This window comes from Choristoneura fumiferana, chromosome 2, assembly GCF_025370935.1.
Source record: "Choristoneura fumiferana chromosome 2, NRCan_CFum_1, whole genome shotgun sequence".
NCBI lineage: Eukaryota > Metazoa > Arthropoda > Insecta > Lepidoptera > Tortricidae > Choristoneura > Choristoneura fumiferana.
In genome coordinates this window covers 15,805,012-15,820,208 of record NC_133473.1, presented here as the reverse complement: position 1 = coordinate 15,820,208, position 15,197 = coordinate 15,805,012, and the positions used below count along the sequence as shown (strand labels likewise).

General features: G+C 37.6%; 1 protein-coding gene across 4 annotated transcripts; it reads left to right on the top strand.

The window, feature by feature from the left end:
• Nucleotides 1–368: 368 nt before the first annotated feature.
• Nucleotides 369–14,956, top strand: LOC141444758 (uncharacterized). 4 transcript variants are annotated; one of them, XM_074110396.1, is made up of 8 exons: nucleotides 369–436; nucleotides 624–728; nucleotides 994–1,119; nucleotides 4,530–5,038; nucleotides 5,926–6,230; nucleotides 8,035–8,168; nucleotides 10,607–10,786; nucleotides 13,199–14,956. In XM_074110396.1, exons 3-8 carry the CDS (start codon nucleotides 1,045–1,047, stop codon nucleotides 13,436–13,438), a joined length of 1,443 nt encoding a protein of 480 aa, XP_073966497.1. In that variant the 5' UTR covers nucleotides 369–436; nucleotides 624–728; nucleotides 994–1,044; the 3' UTR covers nucleotides 13,439–14,956. The 4 variants fall into 4 exon arrangements, with proteins under 4 accessions (XP_073966497.1, XP_073966501.1, XP_073966510.1 ...); XM_074110400.1 differs by having other exon boundaries at nucleotides 389–440; XM_074110409.1 differs by lacking the exons at nucleotides 369–436; nucleotides 624–728 and adding an exon at nucleotides 743–834.
• The last annotated feature ends 241 nt before the right edge of the window (nucleotides 14,957–15,197 follow it).

Here is a 15,197-nt window from a genome sequence, read left to right as displayed (position 1 = left end):
CACCCAAGGTTATGTATGGTATTATATGGGCAAGGTTTCAAACGCTCCAAATTACAATGATACATTTCAATTGTGACTAACATGCGACAAGTTTAAATTACTACTAACTATGTTCTAGCATGATTTCTAGCATGTTATTGTTATTGGGTTTCGATTAGATCAAAATCATTGTTTTGTAAATACAAGTATTTCGGACTCGTGGAGCCGTTTGAGTAAGTGATAAAAACTAGGAAAAAAAATAGTATGGCAGATCCTTTCCAATATTTTGTGACAGAACATTCATATGATTGTGGAATTTTGCTTTTATATATGCTTTTTCTACATTTACTTAAATTGAATAATTTATAACTTGAGTGACTCAGTGTTGCAAGGATGCAAATATAGTTAAAAAAAAACAAATCACAGGTGTAGTGTTGTGTGTGTGTGGTGCCGTGCTGTAGGTATAATCCGTATAATTTTTTCTGTACGAATCATGATCAAAATGGGATTGCTGTACTGTATTGTAGATAAAATACTCTTATATTAATTTAACAAATCAAAGCTTTCGACAGTGTAAATATAATATAATCATGTCAAATCAGTCAAAGATTATAGTGGGGATCGACTTATTTGTGCATTTACAGTTATACGCGTAACACGAATTTGTGCATCGAGTTCTGAGCATCGAATTAGGCCACATAGCGATCTCTCCCTAAAATACCGCTGGCTGTCGACGTATCAAGTTAAACGTGAGTTTATTATTTATCAGCGTGTTAACAAATTATCTGAGTGCACGGGAGAAGTGATGTGGGATGTAGGATGAATACGATAGATAACGTTCATAAATAGTATAGCGTGAGTCGATAATTCGTATGTTTTTGTAAATGGGTCACCTCGCCATTCTTTTACGAGCGAAGTTGTTTTGTGAGTTCTTCGTGAACCACTTGAAGTTCTTTTGTTGATCATGTTGGTTTCAGTGTGATTTTAATGTTTGTGTTTTATTTTAATTTAAAGTTGTGTGTGGCGGGAGAGTGATGTCCAGAAAGGCCGCGACCTGGTAATGTGATGTCATCAAAAGGGGAAACAGAGGCCGATTCAGGCACCGTGTCGCCAAACCTGATTACAGTCAAAAATGAACCGGTTAGTACATTAGTAATTACTTTATTAATTTAATGGTGATTTTGTGTGTAATTACCCTAATGATAATTGTTAACAATAAGTAATCTATTCCTATCAAAAATCAAAATCATTCAAAGTTTGGTTAGTGCACCAGTGTTAAACTAAACAGTGTTCTTATCCAGAAATATACTATGTATAACACAATGTCTGTCTGTGGTAAAGTACAATTTTTCCTCAAATTATTTAGAATTTATATATATTTTTTAAATATGTGGCATTTTATAAAATAATGACTAATATTCATTATAATTCTGCTTCAAAATAACATAGCATTTTAACCTGTCCTCTCCCAGAGGCACAATATATATTTTTTACAGTTAATTCTAGCTAGGGAATTGGCTAAGAAAACTATTCATGTTCCATGCCTGTTAGGATATCTATTCTATTTTAATAATACTGATCTCTGCTGCATTTTGTACTGTAGAACCAGTAGATATTGTTTCCAGTTCTGTGGCTATTTTCCTGGTACTAAAGTTTATAAATATTTATTAGAGTAATAATACTTTAGGTGCCCATGGGCGGTGGTGCTCGTGTGCCAGCTGTTTGATAAAAAAAAAAGTAATATGAACAATCATCTCTTATGCCTATTTTGATTATGGTTGTTATAATAGTTGAGAATACTCCTTTGCCTTTTTGCCTTTGTAGATGTAAGTATCTCAATATTTCACATTCATAAATCAAGAGTATTTTTACTCAATATAATACCCTATTTGATTAAGACTTCATTCAATTTCTGGAAGGTCTAAGTCTGAATTATTGATTTCAGAATTGGTGGATTGTTTTGAGTTGATATAATCTTGATCTAGAAGTGTGATTTGTCAATTGTATTTCTTTCTTTATTTTTGTACCTACTATTTACATACATGTATACATTAATTGAATCACTATGCAATATGTGGCGTTATCTGGTAAAAGGTACCTTGTTGTCGGTTCTAGTTTCCTAGATAATCGCGCTTGAAGTAAAATGTCGAAAAAAATTCTTTTTTTTTTCTTTACTCTATATTAATAAGCAGGGTCTAAATTTTAATTTGACAGAGACACAAGTTTTTAAATCGATTTTTTATGAGTTAAAACATCCCTTAAAGTTTAGTAAGAAAGGTACCTTATTGTCGGTGCCGCTCTTGAATGCTTTCTGTGCGCTCGGTATCGGTTTGGAAGACGTGTCGGACGTCGGTACTTTGTCGGCGCGTCATCATTATCATCATCATCCTAGCCTATACGTCCCACTGCTGGGCACAGGCCTCCTCTCAGAATGAGAGAGCTTGGGCATTAGTTCCCACGCGGGCCCATTGCGGTGCTTGTCGGCGCGTAAAAAACGTCAAGAATCATCATAAAATGCGTTTAATTAGAGTAAGGTAAATCATCAATAACTGGCCACCCTTAGACGGTAGTCAGTTAGGCCCTTATTACACTAGCGATTTGCGGGCGAGTTGAAAGCGAGGTGAGCGCGCAGCGAGTTCACTTCGAGCGCGTAACGATTTCACCGCGAGCATGAAACGATATCGCCGCGAGCGCGCAACGATGTCGCTGCGAGTTCGCTGCGTTAGCGCCGAAGACGCCCTATTTATTATACGAAAGTCTACAATATGGCGTTTTTGGCGCTAAAGCAGCGAACTCGCCATGCGCTCGCAGCAGCGACATCGTTGCGCGCTTGGGGCGAAATCGTTATACGCTCGCAGCGAATTCACTGCACGCTTGCCTCGCTTTCAACTCTCCCGCGAATCGCTAGTGTGATAAGGCCCTTAATGACGATTTACGCCAATTTGTCTTTTTTTATTCGACTGGATGGCAAACGAGCAAGTGGGACACCTGATGGTAAGAGATTACCACCGCCCTTAGACACCTGCAACACCAGGGGGATTGCAGATGCGTTGCAAACCTAGAGGCCTAAGATGGGATACCTCAAATGCCAGTAATTTCACCGGCTGTCTTACTCTCCACGCCGAAACACAACAATGCAAGCACTGCTATTCACAGCAGGATTAGCGAGCAAGATGGTGGTAGCAATCCGGGCGGACCTTGCACAAGGTCCTACCACCTGCTGGTCTTTAGAGGTTGATTTATAGTAATAATAATAACGATTAATAGTTACAACTACAAATCAAAAGCATTTTTTTAGATCTTATTCTTAACTATGCCACTAAACATTTTACGTCCGACGATAAGGTACCTTTTCAAATACGTTAATCATTTAGTGTGTTGAGACAAAATTATAGGTTTTTGGTAAGAGTTTTAATACTACAGTGTTCTTAAATTAAGACTATTAAAATTAATCGTAAGTTATTAGTCGTTTTCAAATGATATCACTTCATAATCAGTAAATATTTTACCACCGACGATAAGGTACCTTTTAGAAAATATATAGTGATTGTACCAACTTTTTACTAAACTTTACCTTGGATTTTGAGACTGAAAAAACTAGTTTTTTAAGATTTGTTGAGTTAATTTGGTCTCATTTGGCTATGTTTTAGCGTACTAAATATAAAAGTTTGTTGATTTTGACTGTTTAATTACATTTGTAAACAACAAAGTTATTTTTGTTAAAGTATTTTTTTTATATAATAAACAACGTTAATTCAAAACGGAGTAGTTCTTATTTAGTGTCCATTTACGCATAATATTTTTTCCTTCGATAAAATCCAATGGAAATATACTATAAAAAGAAAAAAAATTAAAAAATCCATCAACCTTTTTTTTTACTTTATGCACTTTGGCAAGCTAAACTATAGGAAAACCGTTGTCCAATTACAAAATTGTTCTTGAAACCTGAAAGTCCGTACAATCTACTCCTCAAATAGCATGCCATCTATGTAACTTCCAACAATAACATACTTTTATTGGGTGTATAAGTTTGAATTCAATTTTCTCATAATCACCTTTTCTGGCTTTTGAGCTTCAACATTTTTTTTTTAAATATCTATTAAACCTACATGCATGTTTCTTACATGGTTCGATAGCTAAATGTATGTAGATTATGGGGATATCAATAACTCAATACCGACAACAAGGTACCTTTTCCCAGATAACGCCACATATGTTTCAATTTGATAGTAAACTTCCATTAGCCTTAGCCCTGTGAAACTTGTTTAATTTATACCTAATGGCATGTGATTTCCAGACTTCATAATGAGGAGCTAGGCCATTACTAAGCAATTCCCAAATTGATTAATTTAACTTAACTATTAAAGACCTTTGGAATTCACATCTATTTGCAATTCGGTTTTGTTCGTTTTCTTGAAGATCCAAATGAGATCAAATAATAAAACCAATCTTTGGTTCGAGTTCCTCACGAAATTAAAATGAATCCTTGCTAGTCATTCTGAGCTACACGATCCTGGCTGTCCGAATGACATTCGTTTAAATGTTGGCAGGCATCCACGGCCAGTAAAGAAGAAACACCGAAGCGGGGGAGCACGCTGCTGAAATGCACCACTTGCAACACGTTTAGCACGCTCAGCAGCCGCGCGCTCACCACCCACATGGCGCAGTGCTCGCCCGACAACAACAATGTGGCGGCGGCGCAGAATGCCGACCGCCCACACAGAAAACTCTTCGAATGCGACGTCTGCAATATGAAATTCTCAAACGGCGCCAACATGCGCCGCCACAAAATGCGCCACACCGGCGTCAAACCCTACGAATGTCGCGTCTGCCAGAAAAGATTCTTCCGGAAGGATCATCTTGCTGAACACTTTACTACACACACGAAGAGCTTGCCGTACCATTGCCCGATATGCAACCGCGGATTCCAGCGCCAGATCGCGATGCGCGCGCACTTCCAGAACGAACACGTTGGTCAGCACGACCTCGTCAAGACTTGCCCCCTCTGCAGCTACCGTGCGCCCACCATGAAAAGCCTCAGAGTTCATTTCTTTAACAGGTAAGAGCTAATACTTTCACTAAAGAATTTCACTATAGAGTTAAAAATGTCATGTCGCTTTCTCGTCCTTGGAGGACAGGTTTAATTATTATAGCTCGAGCCACTACCTTTTCTTAGCCAATAAGGAATATTAGAACATTTTTTATTATTATTTTAATACCTATGTCTTTATTTTTTGTCAGTGTTGTGAAATAATTTTTCAAATATTAAAAAAAATGTGGAAATATCCTGGACTTGTTAAATTGTCAAGTAGACAGAACTCAGAGACAGAGAGATCCGACATACTGTGACGTCATATAATACGACGAACAAACATAGAAAGTCCATAATTTAATTTTTCTAGAAATAGAAGGAATGCAAGCTTCATGCGCTCCACTCGCATCTTCCATATATAGATAATTATTAACTAATGTTATGTTCCAAGTATATTAAATAAATAAAATATCATGGGACACTTGACACCAATTGACCTAGACCCAAACTAAGCAAAGCTTGTACTATGGATACTAAGCAACGGATAAACATACTTATATAGATAAATACATACTTAAATACATATTAAACATCCAAGACCCGAGAACAAACATTATCTATTCTATTTTTACTTTACTACTCAATTCTACTACACAGGCAAAATTAATGACCTTCAACTTTCTTACTCAGTGCCAAGAAATGTGACGTTGGACTTACTGTTGACGTGAAATTTTTAATATTCGTATCACAAATTTACCAACAATGCCATTTTAGCGAATGAAATTTAATTTGAATTGACATGAAATGTATTCTGTACAAAAATGTCCTTGAGATCTGCAAAAAGAAAAAGTATATGGATCTCTTTCCCTACTAATTTACGGAACAAAATTGAACAGCTAATTGTTTATTTCCAGACACGGCATCGACTTGGATAACCCAGGAACCGGCAACAACTCTGTTTCCCTACTGGCAGCTGGTATCGCCAACGCAGCTTACGCCGACGGCACGATGGACGCCAGCGCTATTAACGCCTTAGGGGCGTTAGGCTCCGGCCTCTCAGTGTCCGTCGCCGCAGCCTATTCAGACAGCGGCGACAGCAATGGTGAACGGTCCGTCGACAACGCTACCCCGCCGATGCACTATCTTACCCCACACGTTGAAATATCAATGGCCGACAATAATGAAACCTTCTCGCCCGGACAGTCTAACCATAATTCTGGTGAGTGTGTGATTCTAACTTTGTTCCGCCATTTGCAGGAATTATGTTGCCCTTTTCTAATTTGGCCGGCGCGTCTATGAGGGTAAACCCAAATATACTTTTTTGTGCGCGCTGAGGTCGGTGATACTATCCTTTGGGTTGCCTAGCGATATATGTTATATATAGTCGACCAAATGCTTTACCAGTTTTTGTGACATAAAAAAAATAAGACTGCTGATTGTCACATTGACTTGTAAGTGAAAATAGTATATGTAGGGACATAAAAATAAAATTAAAAATAAATACAAATACACAGAAAGGAGAGCAAAAGCGAACTTATCCCTAAAAAGGGATCTTCCAGCTAACCTAAGTAGTAATAGTTATTATTTTTTTAAGCCACACAAATCTCCTACCATAAAAAATGTATTTAGTAATTAGTTTGGACTTTTTATGGTTGTTGATCTTAGTATATTTTTGAGCTATTTAAAAAGTTCTTCCACAACTTGATTTGCCAAACAATAATTGAACAATATCGAAAATACAAACTGAGACATGGATGCACAGAAAAACCAGAAAAAGAGACCAGCGCTGGGAATCGAACCCAGGTCCTCAGCAATCCGTGCTGCGTGCTATAACCCCTACACCACCGCTGGACAGGAATCTAGACACGATTTTTTTCTGTGCATCCATGTCTCAGTTTGTATTTTCGATATGGTTTCACGGGATACCCGTATAAGTAACAAATTTGGAGTTGAAATAAAAAATACAAAAATACTCCAAAAAACCAATCCTATTTGAAAAAATTAAAAAGTTGCACATTTCTTATTAACTGTCTTTATCTCCAAAGAAACTTGTGACTTCAAAGGCATTGTCACTTATTTTCGTTTCATGTCTTACCTAATCAGATGTGAAATTGTGATGTCAAAAGAATCAAACAGATTCCTTATTGAAAAATAATAGTATCCACGTTTAAGTATTTCTACATTGGGGAAATTATATAAATGCAGCATCAAGTTACAGATTTAATGATCTTACGACAGCGACCCCGAGCCTTAGTTTCGTTGGACTAATTTTACTTGACCTTGACGTGTTAAGAGACTAATCTCGTCTTTATAGTATTGGTAAGACCCCCGATATTTTTGAAGAGTGTATTTAAAACCTTCATTTGTTGTCTTTGGTTGATTGGTGTACTTACTCTTATGAGTTTAAGTATGGGTGACTTAATTTGATTTGTACATTTAAGCCAAGGCTCAAATTCAAATCATATTGAAGTCTCATCACATCAATACAGGTTAAAGAGTTGAGTCTACAAGATAGTCAGACGAAAAGCTTCTTACTTATTATAAAATCAGTGTATACCTATCTACTGACAATGTCTTACATTTCATTTGGTGGAAGAATAACAATATTAATGAAGAGCATACCAACAAATTAATTATACCGACATTAATTAGCTCCACTGATGTAGGATCTGAGTGATCCATACCATCCATATGTAGGTGAGTGGGTTATTACTAAAACGACAATAATAGGTTGGTGCCTTATTGAAAGCGTGTATTAGGCATTGTAGACTTAGGATTAGATCATGTTAAAAAAAATGTTTGTCATGTAACATGTAAGTACTATTTTTCATAAGAAAACAATATAGATAAATTGCCCTGTAATCTGTTAAGCCAAATATTTTGCACCGAAAACAATTTATACTTAGGTACTATTAAGGGACAACCGATTAGCAACGTTTTACTTACGAATATAGGTATTCCATCTCAACTAGCTTATTGTATCTTTGATGACGTAATTTGCATACGTTTTGGTTTTATTGTAGATTCGCGCATGAACGGTGAGGGCCCGAGTTCGCCGCAGTCTGGCGACAGCGCGGGCGCCGTCGCAAGCAGCTCGCTTTCCGCTCAGCTGCCTGCCGGCATCACGCCTTCCATCACGCTCATACCCATCAAACAGGTAACGTGTTCTCTTTGTCTGATACGACTAACAGGGCCTGAGAGTTGGAATCGACCAATGACACGAGTTTAAATTTGAAATTTACAACTCGCCCTGTGGTATGGGCCGGTACATTCGCATTCGCACTGCAACGTAACCGCAACTTTACCTTTTTATAGCGGCAACATTTCCTATTGTTATTTTTACTTATTATGTGTCATTGCTGTTATAAATAAATTATTTTCTTTCTTTCTTTCTTTCTTTCAACTGCTGACTGCTCATACATTTTTATCGCAGTCAGCGTGCAGTTGTGCCGACTGCAATGGAACTGCAAAGACAAATGTTTGGGCAGTCGGCAGTTATGTTGCAGTTGTAATGCAGACCGTCTGTACTGGCCCTATGATATTCCGGTGTGACCGTGATTGGACGATTCTGCTCTTGTTTCTGGTCCATTCTGTCTCACGAAGGAACCGTAGCTTAATAGGCTAGATTCCTAAATATTATATATTATGAGTCGGTCAGTTCAATTAAACAAAAAATATGGACATACAGCCGGTTAAAGTTCCGTGTGACGTCACACTTACGTACACTATTTACTAATGAATGACCTCACGGGCCCCACTCCCGAACTATGATGCGTTTCAACTTATGTGCTTAACCCTTAACAAGGCCCCATTTATTAGAGCATCATCATCCCAGCCTATATACGTCCCACTGCTGGGCACAGGCTTCCTCTCAGAACAAGAGGGCTTGGGCCGTAGTTCCCACGCGGGCCCAGTGCGCATTGGAAACTTCACACGCACCATTGAATTGCTTCGCAGGTTTGTGCAGGTTTCCTCACGATGTTTTCCTTCACCGCAAAGCTCGTGGTAAATTTCAAATGTAATTCCACACATGAATTTCGAAAAACTCAGAGGTGCGAGCCGGGGTTTGAACCCACGACCCTCTGCTTGAGAGGCGATAGGTCAAACCACTAGGCCACCACGGCTTAGATTTATTAGAGAATACTACCATAGAATCAAAAGCAGCTATCGAATACATACCTGACAAAGAATATTTTTGAATCTAGTCGTATTTTCAATAATTAAAATGGAAATTGTGTTTCGAACTCAATGCAAGTGGTCGCTAAATCGCCTCTACCTGATTAATCTGTCATCTCCCAGGATAACAGGATCAAAGGAATTTGGGCACAAATTTGTGCCTCTGGGAGAGGACAGGTTTAGGGTAAAAAAAAACGTTTGTTTGACAAAAGAAAAGATATGTATCCAGTATTTTTTTTTCATTCGGTCTAACTGATGGACTGAATTGTTTTTTTTTTTTACTGTAAATCAGATAGTTTCTCGACAACTTGGCTATTTTTGGTAATTATTAATTCAACAACATTAACATAATGTTATCAGAAACGATAATTAATTTTAATGAGTGCAACAACTCTCATCAAGTTGTGCTCGAGGCGAGTCCCAATTCTTTGGACTCCATCGGCTGCGCTAAAGTAGGTTACGCGGAGAAAGTCCGAATTTTAGCATATCTAACGTAATAATTTGCAACGATCTACATTTTTTGGCTGTCGAAGTGTTTAATTAACTTGCAACGGTTCGTGAACACTTTAAAGGGTATTCAATCTATAAATTGTCCTAATTAATGCTTACACTAAATTGGAGTTGATAATTTTTAACCGCTGACGCAAAAAAGGGGTTTTATAAGTTTGAGCAGTATGTGGCATTGGTATGTGTGGCAGTCGAATGAAAAAAAATATATATTTACAGCCATAGCGTCAAAATAAGGTATACCTCGACCTTATGTTTAGTGACATAAAGGTGTATAGATATTTTTGACGTCTTGTAACGTATGTATATTTATGCTTTTGACCGTACCCTCGTAACTTATTGTTTATTTATTACTATCATGTACCCGCGGCTTCATTCGCGTGAATTGTTAAGTCCTGCAGTTCAACCGAAATTCCGGGAATTTACTAAATTAACATGGGTATTTCCAAAATAATACTTCATTCGTGGTCTTCGTTTACGACATCTGAACTAGACTTGGCAGTTGATATTTCGAGATTTCACGTACATATATCTCAATCCGTGAAAATCTCGCTAATATCATAAATGCGAAAATTTGTAACTATGTGTGTTTATTTGTTTGTTACTTCATCACGTCCAAACCACTACACCGATTCAGATGAAATTCGGTATACAGATAGTTTTGATCCCGGAAAATTGCATAGCTCCGGCGGGATAGCGATAAACAAATTCTGCGCGGACGGAGTCGCGGGTAACGGCTAGTATTGGTATAAAGTACTTTTTATGCTACTCTAAGGACCGAGCACGCCGCGCCCGCGCCAAGCCGTGCACCCGTGCGAGTAAGCGGAGGCCTTAACCCCACCCTAGTGGTAGTAGGGCTAAGGTAACTCTGTTGATACAGGAAGATAAAAATCCTATTTTTTTACATTTTAGGAACCCAATACACAAGAGGAGTCGGGCGGCGGGGAGTCGCAGGGCGAAGCGAACGGCGGCGACAAGCGCGGCGTGTCATCGAGCCTGTCGTCGCTGATCAAGGTGTCGCCGCTGAAGAGCTTGCTGCGCGAGGACCTGCGCCGGCGCATCTCGGCGCGCGGCCGCGCGCGCGGCTCCAACGTGAGTACTGACAACCTGTACCAGATGCTGACAAATCGCACACTTGGATCGTAAGGTCAACGACTAAAACAATGGAAATTTTAATTTATTTATACATACATATAATTTCTGGAAGGCCTAAATTAAAATGCTATATTATTTTGAGTTGATACCCTTTTGATTAAGGTGTGTGAAATATACACAGTGTTTTTAACTATAGTATCGTTAACATAATAATATGCTTCTTTTTGTTATGGGAAAGTGTAAAGCTCTCATGGGGCGTAGACAACATTGATATATGTATAAAATAGCTAGACTTTACCCGTGGCTTCGCACGCATAGTAACCCAGTAGATCCGGCAGTTGAATTGAAAAACAGGGATTTTACTAAATTCCACGTTTTTATTAAGATTGCATTAAAAATAATCGTGCCAAATTTCATGACTAAGCCCAGCCGTTGAAATTTCGAGATTTTATCCCGATCCCGTGGGAATATCGCGATAAAAAGTAGCCTATAATAGTAGATTGATAACCAAGGGTGGAAAGTGACCCATTTCACCCGAGATATTTCTGGCGTTCAAACTAAGTGAGAACGCCAATAGTTCGAGGGGAAATGGGTAACTTCACCCGAGTTAGACACTCTACTTTTCATTTCGACTGTGAGTAATGTAATATACTACAAAAAAAGAGAATAATAATAAATTGAATTTACTTACTTATATCCAACCTCCAACGGTACCTTTTCGACTGGCCACTTGCCACTATAAAAAACTTGGCCGACTATAAAAAAAATCGTGGTGGTCACGACCAAGGACCTTATATACAAAACTGGAGGTTGAACGCCCAACAAAGAAGAACCTTTATTACTTATTTATATATATTACATCTCTTTCTTTCACATTCCACGAATGATTTCCGTCTCTTTCTTAACCTAACTAAAGAAAGAGATGGAATATGTTCGTGACGTTATAAAGATCAAATTTCTTGCTTCAAACGGATGTTCGGCGTTCAACCTCCAGTGTTGTAGGTATATAAGCTCCTTGGTCACGACGGGTGTCTAGATGGCCATGCCGAAACGTGAAAAAAAGTGTCATTGACGTCACTCAATTGGGATGTCCCAATTTTTGACAACATATAATAAATCGAAAACCATTTGGAGAAATAGGCTTTGTGAAGCGTTTTCAGAAATCAGATCCCAAAAATGTGATAAACTGAATTAAATAAACAAAATTTAAGTAATGACCCTCATTTGACGTCTGCAGTATCTCGTCACAAAGGCAGTTATAAAGCAGGTATACACTCGTAAGTAAATTGACAATTTGAAATGTTCCTGTCCTGCTTATAATAGCAAAGAGTGACAAAGATAGAACTTTAATCACATGATGCGCACCCGGCCTTAAATAGTTGTCATTTATCGTAAAGTCCGAAATGTATACGAGTATTATCAATGTATTTTTACAAATTAAATTATTAAATTACTACGTTACAAGTAAATACAAAAGAATTTAAATATCAGATTTCAATTAAGTAGGTTACAATTGTTCAAAATTAGTTATGTAAATAAAATTATGTACCTTTTTTTTAAAATAAATTAAAAAAAAAAATCTATACTATCACACCATTAAACAAACATCGAAGCTAAAAGAAGAGAGATAAATAAAACTATTTGTCACGGTTAATTTAGGACTCTAAGCCGTGCTTGAATTATTGACAAATTGTAATGCCACAGATTATGTTATGTACCACCAGATTTTTTCTAGGCAATGGAACGAGGCTGTCGCACTGTGACGTCATCCAGCGTATTTCGTAAAAGAATTACAAAAAATTAGATACTCATCCAAATTCAAAATCAATGAAAAAGGTACCTTAAAATATCCTATTCTTTCCAAAAATAAAATAAAAACTATAGGTTATTTTTTTTGGTGCATCCCAATTATCTTCGACTCCGTAGCTAATCGAAAATAAAAAAAAATAATACTTTCCACCCTAGAGATGAAAACGCAATTTTCGACTCGGCTATCTACCCATGAAAATTAAACTTTCCGAGCAGGAGAGATGAAAATATGTTATTCTAGACATCCAAGAATTATTTGCGAGGAATGTCTTTTTCATTAACCAATAGAAACGCTTAATTTACCTCGCCTCGCTCCGCTCAGCTGTTTCCACCAGATTTGTGCTGTGCGAGGCGAGGTAGATGAAGCTTTCTATCGGTTAACGAAAAACACATTCCTCGCACATTATTGAAGGAAACGCTGCTTAAAGTTCAGTGTCAGTTGTATACCTTAAAACATCAAACACAATTTCAACCATCAGCCAGACTGACAAGTGATCCTATAAGGGTTCCGTTGCTGAACTGAGATGCAGAACCCTAAAAATACATATAATGAAGTTATTTTGTAACAGTTTGGTCAGTTGCCTCGTTGTGTGATTGCAGGCGTCCCGAGCGTCCCCGTCGGAGGGCGGCGTGATCACGTCGACGCACGGGGAGGCGGCGGCGGCGCCCGCGTCGCTGGTGTGCTCCTTCTGCGCCATCACGTTTCCCGACTCGACGCTGTACTTCCTGCACAAGGGCTGCCACTGCGACTCCAACCCGTGGAAGTGCAACATCTGCGGCGAACAGTGCTGCAACGTGTACGAGTTCAACTCCCACCTCCTCAGCAAGAGTCATCAATGACTGTTTGCAGGGGGGCCGTTCCAACATTACTGACTTTGTCTCCCGACACGCACTCTCCCGCACGGTGTGCGCTAGTATAAGCACTTCGAAGCTTCACCGTTCACTATCGGTCCACGATCGTACGAGATTTCTCTCTTCCAACGTTGCGCTTCGAACATGCTGTACGCTGAACGTCCCCCCGAAGATATCATTTTAAAAGTGCAAATTATGTGAAGGTATATTTTTAGCGGTTATAATTGTTATGGTAAAATGCGCGACGATATTTATGCGGATATTTTAGTACTTAAACAAAATGGGTTTTATGAAAAGGTAATTTTAAATTTAATTGTGAAGGGGTGATATAAAATTTGGATATAATCTTTCGATTAAATTGAAAGTTTTGTGGAAGGACGAGTCGTCGACAGTTATTCTTACATTCCAAAATGTGACGTAGCATTCCATGAGATGAGATTCAAGTCTTTGGCGGGAATATTTTTGTAGTGACTAGTTCAAATTTAGTAGTGTGGTACTTCTCTAACTACTTTGATCATTGGAATGAAATTAGTTTTACCGCAACAACACATCCCAACGAATTACGGGTGGTTATGCTATTGCAAACATTTCAAGTCCGCAATATTTGTGGCAATTTTACACAGTAATATCATTGCATGTTTTTTTACAAAATCTATCAAGCGTTTTTTTTTTGAAGGGATGGATTAAATTGGTAGAGAAGTAACACCTTTATGATTTCATTCTACTTTTCTGTACTTAAATTTACTACAACAATATCTTATCTAAAATTTAAAAGTATTTTTTGGTGCGATAGTGAATTTTACAAATGTTTTAAACTATGGTGGAGATTGTACAAATTAATATATTTTTACATTTCACTGTTGAGAAGAGAGGCATAGCCTGCATTTCCGTGATTATTTACTTATTGTGATTATGTACAGACAGGAATTATAAATTCTACATTCCATTTTTATGTTAACTCTTTAATATGCATGTGATGCAAGTCCACGACTAATATTTAATGTACAAGTTATATTTTGTTGTTATTATTTATTCTTCTTTTAAATTACTGTTTTTTTTTCTAGCTGTATATTTACTTCCTTATTTTATTCTGACTGGTGCAGTAAAGTCGATGAGTACTTACATTTTTTTCTTTAATTTTATGCGATGTTCCTTTCGCGAGTTTGGTTAAATTGCCGTTAATATTTTAGAGTCAAAATCGAGGCGGTTTGCTCAATTTGGCTCAAGTATGGAGCACGAAATCATCGAATCGATGATTACTCGCACAAACGGTTAGGTTCGCTCTCATTGGAATAGCGATAGAATTTATTTGTGCTTTCGATGTAGGTGCCGTTGTTTTATACGTTACTTAAAGCCGTTAACCATGAACCACAAAAGTCTGTTCGAAAATTATCACTGATCATAATCACAGTGAAACAACCGTGTATGTTTAGAAAATAGCTGGAATTGATCGATTGTTGAATACAAATATGTTATTTTGTTGTTACCTATAAAGGGATAAGCAACTTACAAAAACTTTAAACACTACATTCTGTCGTTTTTCAAGTACACAGAAGTGCTCAACGTAACGGAAAACGACTTTGATCTCTTATTTTGAAGAGTTGAATATGTATTGACTTTCAATTAATAAAATAACATAGGTAATCAAACTGTATTGAATTTTATTTGCGTGCTGTTAGAAACATATTGATACAATTAAAATAGAATACTGTAGGTTAATATCGTTAATTTAATAATGTAGCTGTTA

Coding starts and splice junctions, on each gene's coding strand:
- LOC141444758 (XM_074110396.1), top strand. CDS start 1,045: ATGTCATCAAAAGGGGAAACAGAGGCCGATTCAGGCACCGTGTCGCCA. Junction 1,120..4,529: donor TTACAGTCAAAAATGAACCG/GTTAGTACATTA, acceptor AAATGTTGGCAG/GCATCCACGGCCAGTAAAGA. Junction 6,231..8,034: donor ACAGTCTAACCATAATTCTG/GTGAGTGTGTGA, acceptor GTTTTATTGTAG/ATTCGCGCATGAACGGTGAG.